The sequence below is a fragment of the Bactrocera tryoni genome, chromosome 3, assembly GCF_016617805.1.
Source record: "Bactrocera tryoni isolate S06 chromosome 3, CSIRO_BtryS06_freeze2, whole genome shotgun sequence".
Taxonomy (NCBI): domain Eukaryota; kingdom Metazoa; phylum Arthropoda; class Insecta; order Diptera; family Tephritidae; genus Bactrocera; species Bactrocera tryoni.
In genome coordinates, this window is record NC_052501.1 from 23,828,811 (window position 1) to 23,844,214 (window position 15,404).

Sequence of the window (15,404 nt, forward strand, 5' to 3'; positions counted from 1 at the left end):
TAGTGCTGTAAAATATGCCGTATTTTCTCTTTATTTTGCTCCATGCTTGCGACGCTATAACTCACGAACGACTTAAAAGAAACGACAATCAGTCAAACACGTGTTAGCGCGTGAAATGAGCTTTCCAAAAAGGTATAGCATGACCCGATGCGACGAATAAAACTAGAACTACGCGCTTTCAGCGCCAACTAGCGAAAATACCGCAAGACTTTTTTGACAACCTATTATATTTTGGACATACCTCAATCTCAGTGACAACAGTGCTTCGACAAATGGTTTAAGCGCATGTAAAGGTTGATGGATCTTGTTTTGAAAAATAAAATAGATATTTTCGATGATTAATATGTGTTTTTATTCTTTATGCGTAGTTGTGATTGAACTCACCGCCTTACCTCGTTTTATTTAGAATTTTAAATAATACGAGTATGGACAACTTACTTTTTTTATAAATAATTTTTAGTTTTGTTCAATATAGACCCACATGCATATTAATATTCATATCTACAAATATTTTCTCTTAATTAATTTTTTACTCTAAACATACATATTTACATACATACATATATATACAGATATTATATTCAGCTAAATAGATGCACTTATGTTTAGCGAACTTAAAACAAATCTTAACCCTATTTAATCATTACTCAGACACACGCATATACATACATACATGCAAGTACATAAATATGTAAATACTGGTTTCTGTCAAAATATTTATACTTTTTTATATAAAAATTTTGCTTTGGTATCAAGTTGTTTATACAAATAGCAGAATTCTGCTAAACATTTCCCTCAGCCGTTGACTGTTGCCTGGCAGCTTTGGCACCGATTCTTTGCATAATAAACAAGACGCTGAAAAAGTAACATTATAAATAAATTTATTAATTTGAAGTAATTTTTGTTCAAAATACACTTACGTAATAAGCACAAAGCAGATGCAATAAATTGCGGCACTCAGCAGGTAAAACGCACCAGGATATGATTCCAGTGTCGCTCTGTAAATGCCGGTGTAAACCGGTGCCGAAGCCAGCGGCGAAAGTGTTTGCAATGAAGAGATCACAGCATAGATTTTACCTGTAATACAAACAAAAACAGTGTTGCAATTTTATTTGTATTAAAACCCAAAATTCATCTGCCAACTCACCGATTTCGGTGGCTTCAACTAAGCCTGCGAGTACCGCTTGCAACATCGGACTGTTAATGCCACCCATGAAGCCACAAGTCGCGGCCAAGTACATCTCCCAAAATACCTGCGCCAATGAGCGTATTAAACTGTCGGTGAGACAACCCAACAAGCCAAGCATGGCGACAACTGTAAGAGGTGCCTTGAATAGCTGTAAATAATGTTGAAATATTTTTGTTATTTTTTGTTAGAATATTTGATATTAACTCTTTTGAACTCACCACTCGCAACAATATCAAAATGAGAGCACAACCAACCATTTTAATGCAGATCGTGACGGCATTAAAGGTCGTGAATTGCTGCAGCGTGAGATTGAATTTGTTGCGTAGGAAGAGATAAAAAACATTGGACTCACCCTCTGTAAAGAAAAATTTATTGGTTATTTCAAAAATTTCGATGTACATACTTAGTATAGTATCAAGTCTTTCACAAATGTTTGATAATAATATTCCAAAGTTGATTTTATTAAAAAAAATTGAACCAGTGGCAACTCTTGGAAAAAATATCCTTCAAATAAATCGTTCATAAAACTATTTGCTGTCTATAGTTTAGTATTTTATTTAAAAATAAAATGTCAAACTTCCAAACAGGTGGCAACCCTGCCCAAAAACTATGTTCAAGCAAAGTCTTCCTTAGCCTTTACATTTTGATAACCACTATACTGTAATAGTTCGTTAATCTTATGCGCTTTACTGATTGTAAAGTTTCAAATAGGTGGCAACTCTATACAAAAATCAGCTAACACTATGCCTTCTTTTACAAATGCCTTATATTTGTAACCAATATTGCACTATTAATTTTATTTTAGCTACTCGCTTGAAAAAAAATTATGAAAAGGTGGCAACTCTTCAAAAAATAGCTATAAAACAAATATTATTTAAAACTATATGTTTTGAAAACAATAATTCAGTATTTCATTAAGAATGTCAATTTCCAAAACATGTGGCAACATCACCTAAAAATTTTTCCCACTAAAGTCTGCGTAAGAACCTACAGTTTATAGCCACCATATTGTATCTAGTAAGTTGTTCAATTTATCTATTTTACTATTTAAACATTTTCAAATGGGTGGTAACTCTGTTCAAAAATTAGTTATAACTGTACTTACGCTTTTCCAACATTTTTCGAAATTATAATGTTTCGTTTTCCTGTCTAGTTTTTCGACATACATACATATTTTCGCACAGGTGGCAACCCTGTACAAAAATTAGTTATAACTGCACATACGATTTTCCAACATTTTTCGAAATTTTAATGCTTCGTTTTCCTGTCTAGTTTTTCGACATACGTGTGCACATATTTTCGCACAGATGGCAACCCTGTACAAAAATTAAGTTTTAACTCTACATACGCTTTTCCAACATTTTTCGAAATTTTAATGTTTCGTTTTCCTGTCTAGTTTTTCGACATCCATATTTTCGCACAGGTGGCAACCCTGCACAAAAATTAGTTTTAGCTGTTTATACGCTTTTCCAAAATCTTTCGAAATTATACTGTTTCGTTTTACTGTCGAGTTTTTCGACATAAAATAATATTTTGGCACAGGTGGCAACATTCGAACTACTTCGTTTTGAATAACGCAGAACAACTTAAAAATATCACAATCCGTTACTAAGGCTGTGCTCTATATATTACGCTCAAAACTGCATTCCCTTTTACAACGCAATTTCGTTCGAGTTCGTTATAGTTCCTTAATGCAGTTTTACCCCAAAACCCGCCTAAATCACTAGAAAAGTCTTCAAAATAATCAATACTTACGCATTACAAATGTTGTAGTGACCAAGGTGAACATTATACACCAAATAATGGCGCGATCGTAGTGTGGCCTGCGTTTTAGACAGCTCCTTACTAAGTCCTTAATCAAGCCGAACTTGAAGAACTCTCGCAAGTTTGACTATTGAGAGATAAAATGAATTTCAATAACATTTTCAAACGGTTTCTCAGACAATAAAAAAATTTACCTCTTTTCGTTCGTGTTGTATCTTCAAACTTTCGTCCACGAAGAAGAGCAAATACAGCAAAGCTAGCAAATCCATACTGGCAGCAATGATGAATACTCCTATGGTGCCGGTTCCAGCCAATATATAACTGCTGATCACATTGCCAATAAGAGTACCAATACCCAAAGCGCCATCCACAAAAAACATACTACATATGGGAGGGTATGTTAAAAAAAATATTTAGGCAACGACTTTAATATATTTAATTTTACTCAACACTTACCGTCTCGCCTTGCCGCCCTCGTCCGACACGTCGGAGACTAGACAAAATACCATTGTTATTAACGCGCAGGTGCCACCGGTTAAAGCTAACGGTACATTCGATAAAATATAAACCCATGGATTCAAAGGTGTTGCCAGAGATATTGCTGCGAGAATGGTTGTTATAGAGTGTCCGATGAAGGCCGCTATTTGACGAAAACGTTTCGTTCCATTAATTGTTTTTTAATTATTAAAAGAAATTGCTTACCTGAGAAAGTTGCTACAAGCACCGGTCTGCGTCCAAACTTATCCGACCAAGGTCCAATAAATAAACTGAGGAAAGCCGGCAAAACACTGCTTATCACCGAACTCGTCATTATAATGTTGGCCACATAGGGTTGCACTTTGGTTTCGATTTCCTTTAAATACGAGTAGTATGTATATAAAATAATGTGTTTAAGAAAACAAGTAAAAGTTATTATTAAATTGAAATAAAATATAAATTAACCCTAAGTAGGATTTCAAGTCTAGCATCGCCGCTCTGCTATCTGAGTGAATGGTTACTTCTCTAAAGGAGGCTGCACTCCGGAGCAGTAAATCTACTGCTATCTTAATGGCTGCAACCTCGGCGTGGAAGACACTGCAATAGTCAGAAAGTCTGAACCTGGAGTTGATAGAGAGCTCCTGACAGTGAACCCCCCACCAACCTTCCCACCAAGCTTTGATCTATCTGTAAAGAAGCTCATTGTCCCTCTTCTCTAACGGCTTCTTCCCACCCACATACTGCTCGTCGGTATATGGGCAGAGAAGTAGCTGATAGAGTTCGGATCCAAGTGATCCGGTATGAAGTCAAAGTGTGTGAGGCTGTCCGTGTGTTTAGATACATGTTCTTATAAGAACCCATATTTGCTGAGTCTGCTAGCAACTTTCGCAGCCATACACTTTCCGACGATGTCTACGGGCACTATGTGGAAGGCATTAAGTGCCTCGGTTGGATGAACCTTATTATACAACACGTGTCGATGAGCGCCGCCCGTTGAACGCTTCCGATTTTCTTTGCAAGTGTGGTCTCTAAAGCTCTCCACCACATAAAGACTCCATAGAATATAATGGGTGTCGTAGTCAGAGGACCACTTTTGGTGAGAGATCCCACCTTTTGCCAATGGCTCTTCTACAGCAGTATAAGGCAATTGAAGCCTTTTTTTCTCTCTTTTCGACATTTGTCTTGCATTAAAGCTTCCTATTCAGAATGAGCCCTAGATATATCACTGTATCCTACGGTTGCAGACGGATGCTTCCATTTGTGGCAGCGGTACCATCAGGATCTTATATCTTTTAGTAAGTAAAACCATCGAGGTTTTAATTGGGTTAATGGCGAGACCACTTCCGACTGCCCAATTTGTTACTACGCTGAGATACCCCTGCGTCAACTCGTACACGGTATTTAGAAACTTTCCTGCAATGGGTATTACTTATTGCTTCGGTACTGCCGAAGTTTACATTTTTTCTTCTTTTTCCTCTTACAAAAAGTTACTGCGGATGTTCATGTGTATTTTTTTTTTTAAATAAGATCGTTATAAGAACGAAAGTGACTTAAGTTTTTACTGAGCTTTACTCCTTTCAGTGTACAAAACTCAAATTTATTCTAATTACATTAGCTGCCAAGAACACAGCAGGTTTAACAGCTTAAAAATTATTGTAAATTATGTTTCAAAAGGAATATGTAGTGGTGCTTTTTTCCCGACTTTGTGTGTACCGACTCTTTCGAAAATATTCTCTTGTTTTTTGATATTCATTGTTTTTGTATGAAGGTCATAAACTCATAATCATAACAGAAGTTGCATGCCCCCATCATGCTAAGCATATGATCATAAAATAATCTGTAGGAATCAGATCTGGAGAATATGATAGATGCGGAAGCAGTTCGAAGCTCAATTCATGGATTTTTGGCAGCGTTTTCACTGACTTGTGACACAGTACATTGTCTTGGCAAACATCCCTTTCTTTTTCTTCAAATCTGACCGTCTTTCGGCCAACGGACCTATAACACTATTTAATAGTAGCTAATGATTCTTGCTTTTTCAAGGTAGTCAATAAAAATTATTCCATGTGGATGTCTGTCGATTGGACTTCGGGGTGAAATGATGAATGCAAGACCTCGGATTTATTACTCTTGAACATCTCCAAACGCTGCTCCGCATCATCAATTCCTCGTTGTTTTTTTTTTTTCAAAAATGAGCTCGCGTGGCACCTATCTTGCTCAGGCCTTAATCATACCAAAATATTCGTGAATGATATGTTGTACCTGTTCAGTTAATATATTTAGAGTGTCTGTTATCTGACACAACTTCACTGTCATCCAAAATTATTTCGGGGACTTTTTTCATGTTTTCGTCAGTGATAAAATCTTTTGGGCGTCTACTGCGTTCAGCTTCTGTCCCAGCTGTATTTCTGCCCTTCAAAAAGCAATAGTTTATTAACACGCGGAACTCCTTTTTATTCATTTTTTTTCATAATATCAAAAGTTGCTCCACTCAAAATGATATAATTCACAAACTAATTATTCGACAGCTATCAAATTTATACAAGCGCCATTTGAAGGTTAAGGCTAACTAAAATCATATGAATTTAATTCTAGTAGAGCCAGCTATGTGTCAGGCCGGGGCCTTTTCAATTGACCTGTTATGAAAATTTGTGTCAATTATAATCAAACAAGAGAGCCTATTTTCTTTTTTTTTTAATGATGAGCGTTAGGTGTAAAAAAGAATTATGCTCTATGCAAACCAATCACCAAATTGTAAAATTGTTTCAGACGTATTTTAATTTGTCCTTGGTCAGGCTTCGCTATTCTACCCTGGTTACAAAACACGATTATAGATAGCCGAATTGACTAACAAAGTACGTCTAGGGTTAATGGATTGTTAGTAATTTATTATTTTTTAATAGAGCTCAATCGTTATCGCCTGTATTGTGTTTAGTCACTATTGCTGATATCCACAAATGATAATTTTCTATACTAAAATAGTACGCAAATGCAACAATGTATTAAAATGCCGAAATGATAGTGCACAATTTTTCATGTGAGTCAGTTTTATAAAAGGAAGAATGTCAGCTATTAAATTTTAAATACTTTTGTTATTAATTTTCCTCCATAGAGCCAATTTTTTAATGTAATATTTAATAATAATGTGTGAAATTTTAGAAAAATATATTAATTTTTTTTTTAAATAATATAAATTTATTGATAAGTATATAATCTTTTTTTTTTTAATAATGTATTTTTTTTTTAATATTTTTTGAAAATTTAAAATAAATAATTTTAAAATATTCAGTATAATTTTACTCGCTTTACTCACAACTGTTTGGTTCGTTTCCGGCACAATGCCCAACATCGGCTTGCACGCAGTCGCATTATACTCGTAAACCACCGTGCACGTTTGATAAAGCATCTGATTTTGCAACACAGCGCCTGTTTTTGGAGTTTACCACTTGTTAAATACTTTTATTTTCCAAAAAAAATTCTAGCTCAAAGTTTTTGAAACAAACTTACTTGCAAGCACTGAGGCAACGTATATTAAAAACACTGCCGGTTCGATTATCGTACGATTTTTTGGCGGCTTTGGGGGCGTAAGCGTGGGCGCTGCCGCAATATTAGAAATATCATCCTGCTCTTGATTTGTTGGTAAAAATAAAATTTCACTTTCTTCTGCGTGACGTTGCGGCATGTTTGTACTTTAATTATTATATATTAATTTACAAGTTCAATTATTATTTATTAATTATTAACACGTTCGATCACAGCAACTTACTAATTAAGTGTCTCATAAGCGTTGTAAATTACTACTAAACAAAATAATTTCGATATTTCATTGCTTGGTTTGCACTTCGCTCGCTCTTTGATTCGAGAGAGCGCGGTCGAAATGAGCTTTTATTGATAACATTTGACGGTGCTGCCGCTATGGGCGCAAATAAGTTTTGAGATTTTTATTGTATGTCTTGGGTATTTTTAATAATATATTTTTTGACAAAAGTGTATCTCATTATCAAAAAAACATTTTCCTCGAGTTTCAATAATATATTTCACAGATTGATCGATATTTTCAAACGATATTTTCAATTGATCGATTTTTTTCAAAAAATATATTTGAAATCTCAAGTGATTTCGTTATTTATTTCAGAAGAATTTTTATTCAATAGTCTATTTGTTGGCAGTTTTGATAGCTTTAGCCATGGTCTCTTGGCGGCGCTCTCTCAACAAAGCAAAAAGAACAAGTAAGGAAGGGCTAAGTTCGGGTGTCACCGAACATTTTATACTCTCGCATGATAAAGTGATAATCGAGATTTCATTATACGTCATTTACATATTTTTCAAATACCGTATTTTTTTTAAGTTTTATTCCGCTATCATCATTGGTTCCTAATGTATATACTCGTATTATACAGAGAAGGCATCAGATGGAATTCAAAATAGCGTTATATTGGAAGAAGGCGTGGTTGTGAACCGATTTCACCTATATTTCGTAAATGTCATCAGGGTGTTAAGAAAATATTATATATATTGAATTTCATTGAAATCGGTCTAGTAGTTCCTGAGATATGGTTTTTGGTCCATAAGTGGGCGAGGCCACGCCTATTTTCAATTTTTCAACAAAGCCTGGGTGCAGCTTCCTTCTGCAATTTCTTCCGTAAAATTAAGTGTTTCTGACGTTTTGTGTTAGTCCGTTAACGCACTTTTAGTGATTTTCAACATAACCTTTGTATGGGAGGTGGGCGTGGTTAATATCCGATTTCTTCCATTTTTGATCTGTATATGGAAATGCCTGAAGAAAACGACTCTGTAGAGTTTGGTTGGCATAGCTCTAGTAGTTTCCGAAATACGTACAAAAAACTTAGTAGGGGGCGGGGCCACGCCCACTTTTCCAAAAAAATTACGTCCAAATATGCCCCTTAATCCAATGCGATCCCTTGTGCCAAATTTCACTTTAATATCTTTATTTATGGCTTAGTTATGACACTTTATAGGTTTTCGGTTTCCGCCATTTTTGTGGGCGTGGCAGTGGGCCGATTTTGCCCATCTTCGAACTTCTAACCTTCTTATGGAGCCAAGGAATACGTGTACCAAGTTTCATCATGATATCTCAATTTTTACTCAAGTTACAGCTTGCACGGACGGATGGAGACGGACGGACAGACGACACATCCGGATTTCGACTCTACTCGTCGCCCTGATCACTTTGGTATATATAACCCTATATCTGACTCTTTTAGTTTTAGGACTTTCAAACAACCGTTATGTGAACAAAACTATAATACTCTCGTTAGCAACATTGTTGCGAGAGTATAAAAATAGCTTCTCGTTGGTGCGTGTGAATACCAATTGAGTCTTTAAATTTGTAAACAACAAACAGAAAGTGGTAATCGCTCAGCTGTGTGTATTGGCGCGCATTTTTTTTGCAATTGGCAATAGAGAGATAAATATATCTAAATAAATAAAAAAATTCCCCAAATGCATATGAAGATAAGTGGCGCTATGAGTCAAACAATGTAATATACTACATAATATTTGTCTGGGGGGTTTGTGTGGTATTTTTTTGGAGGTTACAGCCAGCAATGAAACTAATTTTTAATTTTAATTAAATTTCAGCCTATTTGTAATATAAAAACATGATTCAATAAATGTGCAACACGTTTCTATAGTCATGCTGCCTACAATTACTGTTTACTATAGTGGCTTATTAACACGTTCTACCCGGAGTGGACCACTGGTGGTTCACAGGCAAATTCATTTATCTGGCTTCGTGGACCGTGTAAATAAAATAAATTGTGCCATGCTTCGATCCCCAAAATATCGTCCAATAAAGTGACAGTTTTATGCCTTCTCTTATTTTTAGCACTTCCGCTCGGAACCAATTCAAACGAGCTTTTTTTTGTATTGATAGCCTTTTCAGAATTGTTGGTATGAGAAATGTCAATAACACATGTTTATTTTGACAGCTATCCCCTTAAGAAATTGTATGCATACCTCTACAAAAAACCCAAAAGGTTAAAAGTACCCAAAAAGGTTTCTTGAGGTGAAAACGTTTGTGTGACGTCGGGTAACCTGTATTGAGCAATAATAATGACTTAGCAAGTTTTAAATAGATATAAATATAGCGTTATCTAATCACAGGGGATATACATACGATACGTACTATGCATATTTGAATGAATCGGGTGAATGACAAGCAAGAATGCTAGACGCCGCTGTTTATTGATAAGCACTGTTAAATTAAGCTTTTTAATACACTGAACAAGGTGTGTTAAGTTTGCAAAAGAGTTTGAAACACCTAGAAGGAAAAATCGGAGGCCCAAAAATATATTTTTTTTTATATAAGAGTAATTACCGGCGTGACGAGCTTAGTCAATTTAGTCATCTCCGTTTGTCCGTCTATATATACGCGAACTAATTCTTCAGGGTTTGGGTTATCGACATGCAATTTTTTACACCCTTTTTTCACACCAAGAATCGCCGATATCGAACAAATATAGCATATAGGAGTTCATGTATACATATATAAATATTCAGGATGATGAGACGAGCTGAAATCCGAGTGACTGTCTATCTGTCCGTCCGTGCAAGCTTTAACTTGAGCAAAACTTAAGACATTGCAAGGAAACTTGGTACACATGTTCCTTGGCAAAAGGAAAAGAACGAGTTCGAAGGTGAGCCATTAAACAAAAAAAAATAACAAACCACAAAACTAAGAAAGAGAACTTTAATTTGGTGCAGAGTGTGGCGTGGCTCCCACTCTAATAGGTTTAACGCACATATCTCTCAAATCGTTTAAGCCAAAATAACCAGATTCGCTCAAGGTAAATCTTATTAGAACCCCTACCGATTGTGTGGAAATGAATAACTTCGAATTATAACCCCGCTCACTCCCCATATAACGGTACTGTTGAAAATTACAAAAAGTGCGATAATCCACAATCAAATGTCACAGAGACATTAAATTTTATGACTGAGATGATATGATAGAGCTTTAAAGGATTCGGCGGTCCAAATCGGACGATGGCGGCGGCACCGCCCACTCTTAGGTGAAATCAGATATCTCGAGACCTGCTCCAACGATTTCAACCAAATTCGGTACATGGCACTATTGACTGATATTCCCATATAACACACTTTTAAATTCCGTTTGATTCTTTCACTTTCCGGTAAACAAATTAAGAAGTATTTAATACTACCGGATCAAACTTTGTACTAATAATGCCTTGAGAGTATACAACCTTATGGCCAAAAATTCTCCAAATCCGACAAAACCCGTTCAAGTCCCTAGGTACCGAATATGTGGACCCCAATATCAATAATTGACTTTTGACCGGAAATTTCGGTCAATGTATGGGACATTGATACAATTGAAATTCAGTGAAAATAATTTCCTGATTATAGTATCTCTATGTGTCATTAAATGAGTTGAATGGAATTAATACTTCCCTGATACCAGGTGACTTCATACCGCATATCTCGGTAAATATTTGAGTTATCTCAATGAAAATGACAGAGCGTGTTTGAATCATAACAGATTATCTTTGTGCCTAAAATGGATAAAATTGGGTGAAACTTTGGCCTAACCGCCATTGGTAATTGTATGTGATGTGCCTTAATGAAATCCACGGAAAATTTTTTTAGCATGTGGCATGTTAATAGTGTGTGGTTTTGGCAAAAATAGATAAAATCGGGTCAAACCACAACTGCCAATTTTCGTTTTTATAACAAACCTTATGTCGAATATGTCGGTTAGTGTATGAGTTATATATAGTATATATATATATAAAATGGTTTGCATTCCGATCCTCTCTTTTTAAATAATGTAATATGGGAAGAAATTGTTCAGATCGGTTAACTATAGCATATAGCTGCCATACAAACCGAACGATCGGAATCAAGGGCTTGTATGGAAAACTTTCGCGTTTGACGTGGTATCTTCACGAAATTTGACATGGATTACTGCTTAAGGTAATAACATAATCTCCGAAAAAATTGTTCAGATCGGATTACTATAGCATATAGCTTCCATACAAACTGGACACATAGTTACTAAAAGAAATGCACCTGTGAAGGGTATATTAGCTTCGGTGTAGCCGAAGTTAACATTTTTTCTTGTTACACCTTAAGTTATTTCCCTGGCTTTGATTCCAAAAAGGTGCAAGTGTAGAAAATGTTTGGTTTCACCCGAACCTAGCCCTTGCTTACTTGTTTATTATATTTTTGCACGTTATCTAAGCTTACACTATGGAAAATTAGATAATTATTTCCACCATAAGCTGTCACCTCATTACTGTTTATTAGTGAGCAAACATAACGGAGTTAATAAGCACCATATACAGAAGAAATATGTAAATATGTTGATGATTATTTTATTTTAAAATTCTTTGCTCAGCCATAGATATAGATTCGTTTATATCATATATGTAGAAGTACAATAAAAAAGAAATCTAACCGGATGAAGAGCATTATTGGATTATTACAAAAGTTAAAGTATCTTGGTTATATGCACTATTGCTAAATCTGGTAACCCGAATAGAGCTAGCCGGTCTATTTGTATTTGTCTATTTGTCTATCTAACAGTAATTGTAGGGAGCAAAAGTATAGTTGGAAAAAGTCGAAGGAATTTCAGCAACCAGGCATTATAGTAATATTGAGTTACAAATTATATTTGTGTGGTTTCAAAATTTTAACGATTATTCCAGAAAAACATGGTAACTCTTTGTGGACTCATCCACAAAAGAACTGCGCCGACTTAGTGGCTTAAAATCAATCAATTTTTGCATTATAGTTTTTGCATTATCAATCAATTTTTGTTACAATATAGAACATTTGCTTCCTTGTTTCTAGTGGCATATTTCGGGTATTTTTCAGCAATCGCTTGCTTTAATTTGACGAGTTCTTTTCAGTAGGCATTAATGGCGAAATGGCTTCATTCCGTTCTATAAACTCATAATATAGCACGCCTTTCTGATCCCACCAAAAACAGAATATAACCCTGACGTCGTGGATATTCGGCTTTGCCGTTGATTTGCTGATGCTTAGGTTTTCCATATGTGTTTTTTTTGCGTTTATGATTGGCGTTATGAACCCATGCATCCATCCGACGCTGCTTGTAGCGTTTAACCCTGGACTGGAGAAAATTCAGTTAATGCAAAAATTTGGCTTGATGACGAGTTTCCGGACACTGCCACACAGACACTGAAAAATCAACTATCATGAATTGGCATGCTAAGTTTAGACGTGGAGAAATGAGCACTGAAGGCGGAGAACACAGTAGACGGTCAAAAGAGTTTGTTATCGACGAACATATTAAAAAAGTCCATAAAAATAATTTTGAATGACCGTTATTCGAGATAGCAGACACTCTAAAAATATTAACTGATCGTGTACAACATATCATTCACGAATATTTGGGTATGAGAATGTTCTGTGCAAAGCAGATGCCGTGCGGTCTCATAATAGTATTTGCCCATAATATCGGCGAGTTTATGATTCGGAGCAGTGTTTGGAGATGTTCAAGCGCAATAAACCTGAGTCGGTATGTGACAATGGATGAAACATGACTCCATTATTTCAATCCGAAGTCCAATCACAGTCGTTCGAAGACTGCACACGATGAACCCGCTCCAAAGCGTGAAAAACGCCACTGTCGGCTGGCAGGGTTATTCTCTATTTTAGAATGTGCATGGAATAATTTTTATTGACTACCTTGAAACGGTATCATTTAAAAGAAAGATGCTTCACCAAGGCAACGCATCGTGTTACAAGTCAGTGAAAGCGATGGCAAAAATCCATGAATTTGTCTTCGGATTGCTACCGCATCCAACGTATTCTCCAGATCTGGTCGTCAGCGACTATTTCCTGTTCTTAGGTCTCAAAAGAATGCTGGCTGGGAAGAAATTGTCGTCGTATGAAGAGGTGACATCCATGTAATAGTTTTTTTTTTCCTTTTACAATTGGCGAATCACTAGCATAGATCCACTAGCCTGTGAAAGGCACACAAAATTTGTATAATGTACGTTCGGATAGTTTCGAACTTTTTCGAAATAACATGTATTCGAATTTATTGCACACAATTTTATTGAGTTAGCAAATTAGCTATCGTTTTGAGATGGATTTTGTTTCATAACTACATATACATATAAAGAGAATTTCTTCAATAAAGTTCGATTATTCCACAGTTTTATCCTATTCAATTTGACACAACTCTTAATTTCACTTAATTTTGATTTCCATTAATATTTAGAATAAGCGACCTATGTCACTGGTCACTTCTCCATTCACTCTCTGCACTTGTTATCACTGGATATAAATCGTTTTTTTTTTATAGTAAATAATTACTTTAATTGCCACTACTTCCATTTAATTACCTACATGTGTATGCATAATTAAAATAATTTGCGTAATGTGTGTACTCACTTTGGAAGTCTCATTTTTGGCAATAACCCCCAACATTGGCTCACAGAGTACTTTATCATAATTATAGACAGCGTGACAGGTCTGATAGAGTTGTTGATTCTGCAAAACGGCACCTTTTTCGCAAAATAGAAAATTATTCCAATAAGTAAGTCCTTTTCACACTGGCACTTTGGTATAATGCGCAAAACAATTGTCTTACCGGCCATCGCTGTGGCGGCGTAAACCAGAAAGACTGCCGGCTCAATCACGGTACTTTTATTTTTTTCCACAGAATTATTTGAAGCCACATTATTGTTGGTACTCGCTACAGCTTCTGCTGTTTTGGTTTCGATTATTGGAAATAACGGTAGCGGCGTAATTTCCGGTGTTGTAGTGGGTGTTAACGGCATTGCAGTACCAACTTCGGAGACGAACTGCTCGAGAGAAGTCAACGAGTGTCGCGCATTCAGATTCAACGAGGTTGGCCGACGCGCTGCCATTGTGTGTTGTTTGTTTAAGTTAAGATTTCGTTTTAAATCAGCAAAAACCAGCCGCACAAATTTACTCCGTACAACTGCGCATCCGAGCTTATACTATATCGCTTTAAACTTGTTTTAGTTATTGTATACGGACTTTACACATCTGTGCTGTTTAAATAGAGCGTGAGATAACGAGAGCATTTCAATGTTTGCTGTTGTAGCTGGCATATCCAAATACATAGTAGATAAACTCAACATTAAAAGCGTTGACTCATCACTGTCAGTTACCCTTTGGGATCGCTTAACACTTTATAATTGCTAAATAATCTCTGTTTGTTTACATTTATTTCACACTCGCTGCGTTTTAGACATATTCTTCAAATCCAGTGGACGGCAAACGGTAGTAACTATGTATTTTACCAAATATGATATTTGGTTTAAAGATTCTCCTATATCCACCTTCCATGAGATTGGAAGCCACTAAGCCGAGCGCAGGTAGCTATAGCGCCAGTAAGATAATACTGGTGCCTAAATTCGAAGAGTTTCGAAAGTATTTCAACAAAACTGTATTATTTTTAATACTTTTACTAGCTTAATCTTAAAATGGCAGATATTTTCTCTGACTGCTTTAGTCCGGCAGACTGTAATATATTACTTAGGGTGTAAAGTATCGAAATCCGCTTTATAAAATATATGATGTTTAGACCAACTCCTCCTTACATAAACCACATAATTATTAGAAAGCATTACCAATTAATTTCATTAAAATATCACATGTTTTGACTAATCTTAACGCAAAGTCGGAAATCAGTATAAAACCAATATTGGGAGCAGGAAAAGATCTGAGCTGGTATATTTGAGAACATATTTTCAAGCAATTTTGTATATACAATGTTTGTATATAACTGGCACTGACCCACAATTCAGCATTTGGTTTGTTGGAAGCTATTATATGTGAGTCGGGATCATTCGAAGACCATTTTCATACACTTTCTGCATTTTAACCTTCTGTTTATATTTTATGTGATTTTTTTATTTAGATTTATTTATTCTATTATTTTTCGTTTTATTTATTCAACATAATTCCCTTCAAGAGTGATGATGAGATG

The 15,404-nt window shown here is 35.6% G+C and overlaps 1 protein-coding gene across 2 annotated transcripts; it reads right to left on the bottom strand.

Moving 5' to 3' along the window:
• Positions 1-356: 356 nt before the first annotated feature.
• Positions 357-14,395, bottom strand: LOC120770397 (tetracycline resistance protein, class A-like). 2 transcript variants are annotated; one of them, XM_040097829.1, is made up of 11 exons: positions 13,838-13,921; positions 6,938-7,227; positions 6,744-6,856; positions 3,656-3,806; positions 3,410-3,593; positions 3,148-3,334; positions 2,945-3,080; positions 1,408-1,544; positions 1,148-1,337; positions 921-1,077; positions 357-855 (listed from the first exon to the last, which is right to left on the bottom strand). In XM_040097829.1, exons 2-11 carry the CDS (start codon positions 7,110-7,112, stop codon positions 783-785), a joined length of 1,503 nt encoding a protein of 500 aa, XP_039953763.1. In that variant the 5' UTR covers positions 7,113-7,227; positions 13,838-13,921; the 3' UTR covers positions 357-782. The 2 variants fall into 2 exon arrangements, with proteins under 2 accessions (XP_039953763.1, XP_039953762.1); XM_040097828.1 differs by lacking the exons at positions 6,744-6,856; positions 6,938-7,227 and adding an exon at positions 14,037-14,395 and having other exon boundaries at positions 13,838-13,950.
• Between the last annotated feature and the right edge of the window lie 1,009 nt (positions 14,396-15,404).

Bases quoted from the DNA above. Each gene is read 5' to 3' on its own strand.
- LOC120770397 (XM_040097828.1), bottom strand. From the start codon at position 14,316: ATGGCAGCGCGTCGGCCAACCTCGTTGAATCTGAATGCGCGACACTCG. The intron at 1,545-2,944 runs GTAAGTATTGAT...TTTTCTTTACAG, and splicing joins CACTACAACATTTGTAATGC to AGGGTGAGTCCAATGTTTTT. The intron at 856-920 runs GTAAGTGTATTT...TTACTTTTTCAG, and splicing joins ATCTGCTTTGTGCTTATTAC to CGTCTTGTTTATTATGCAAA.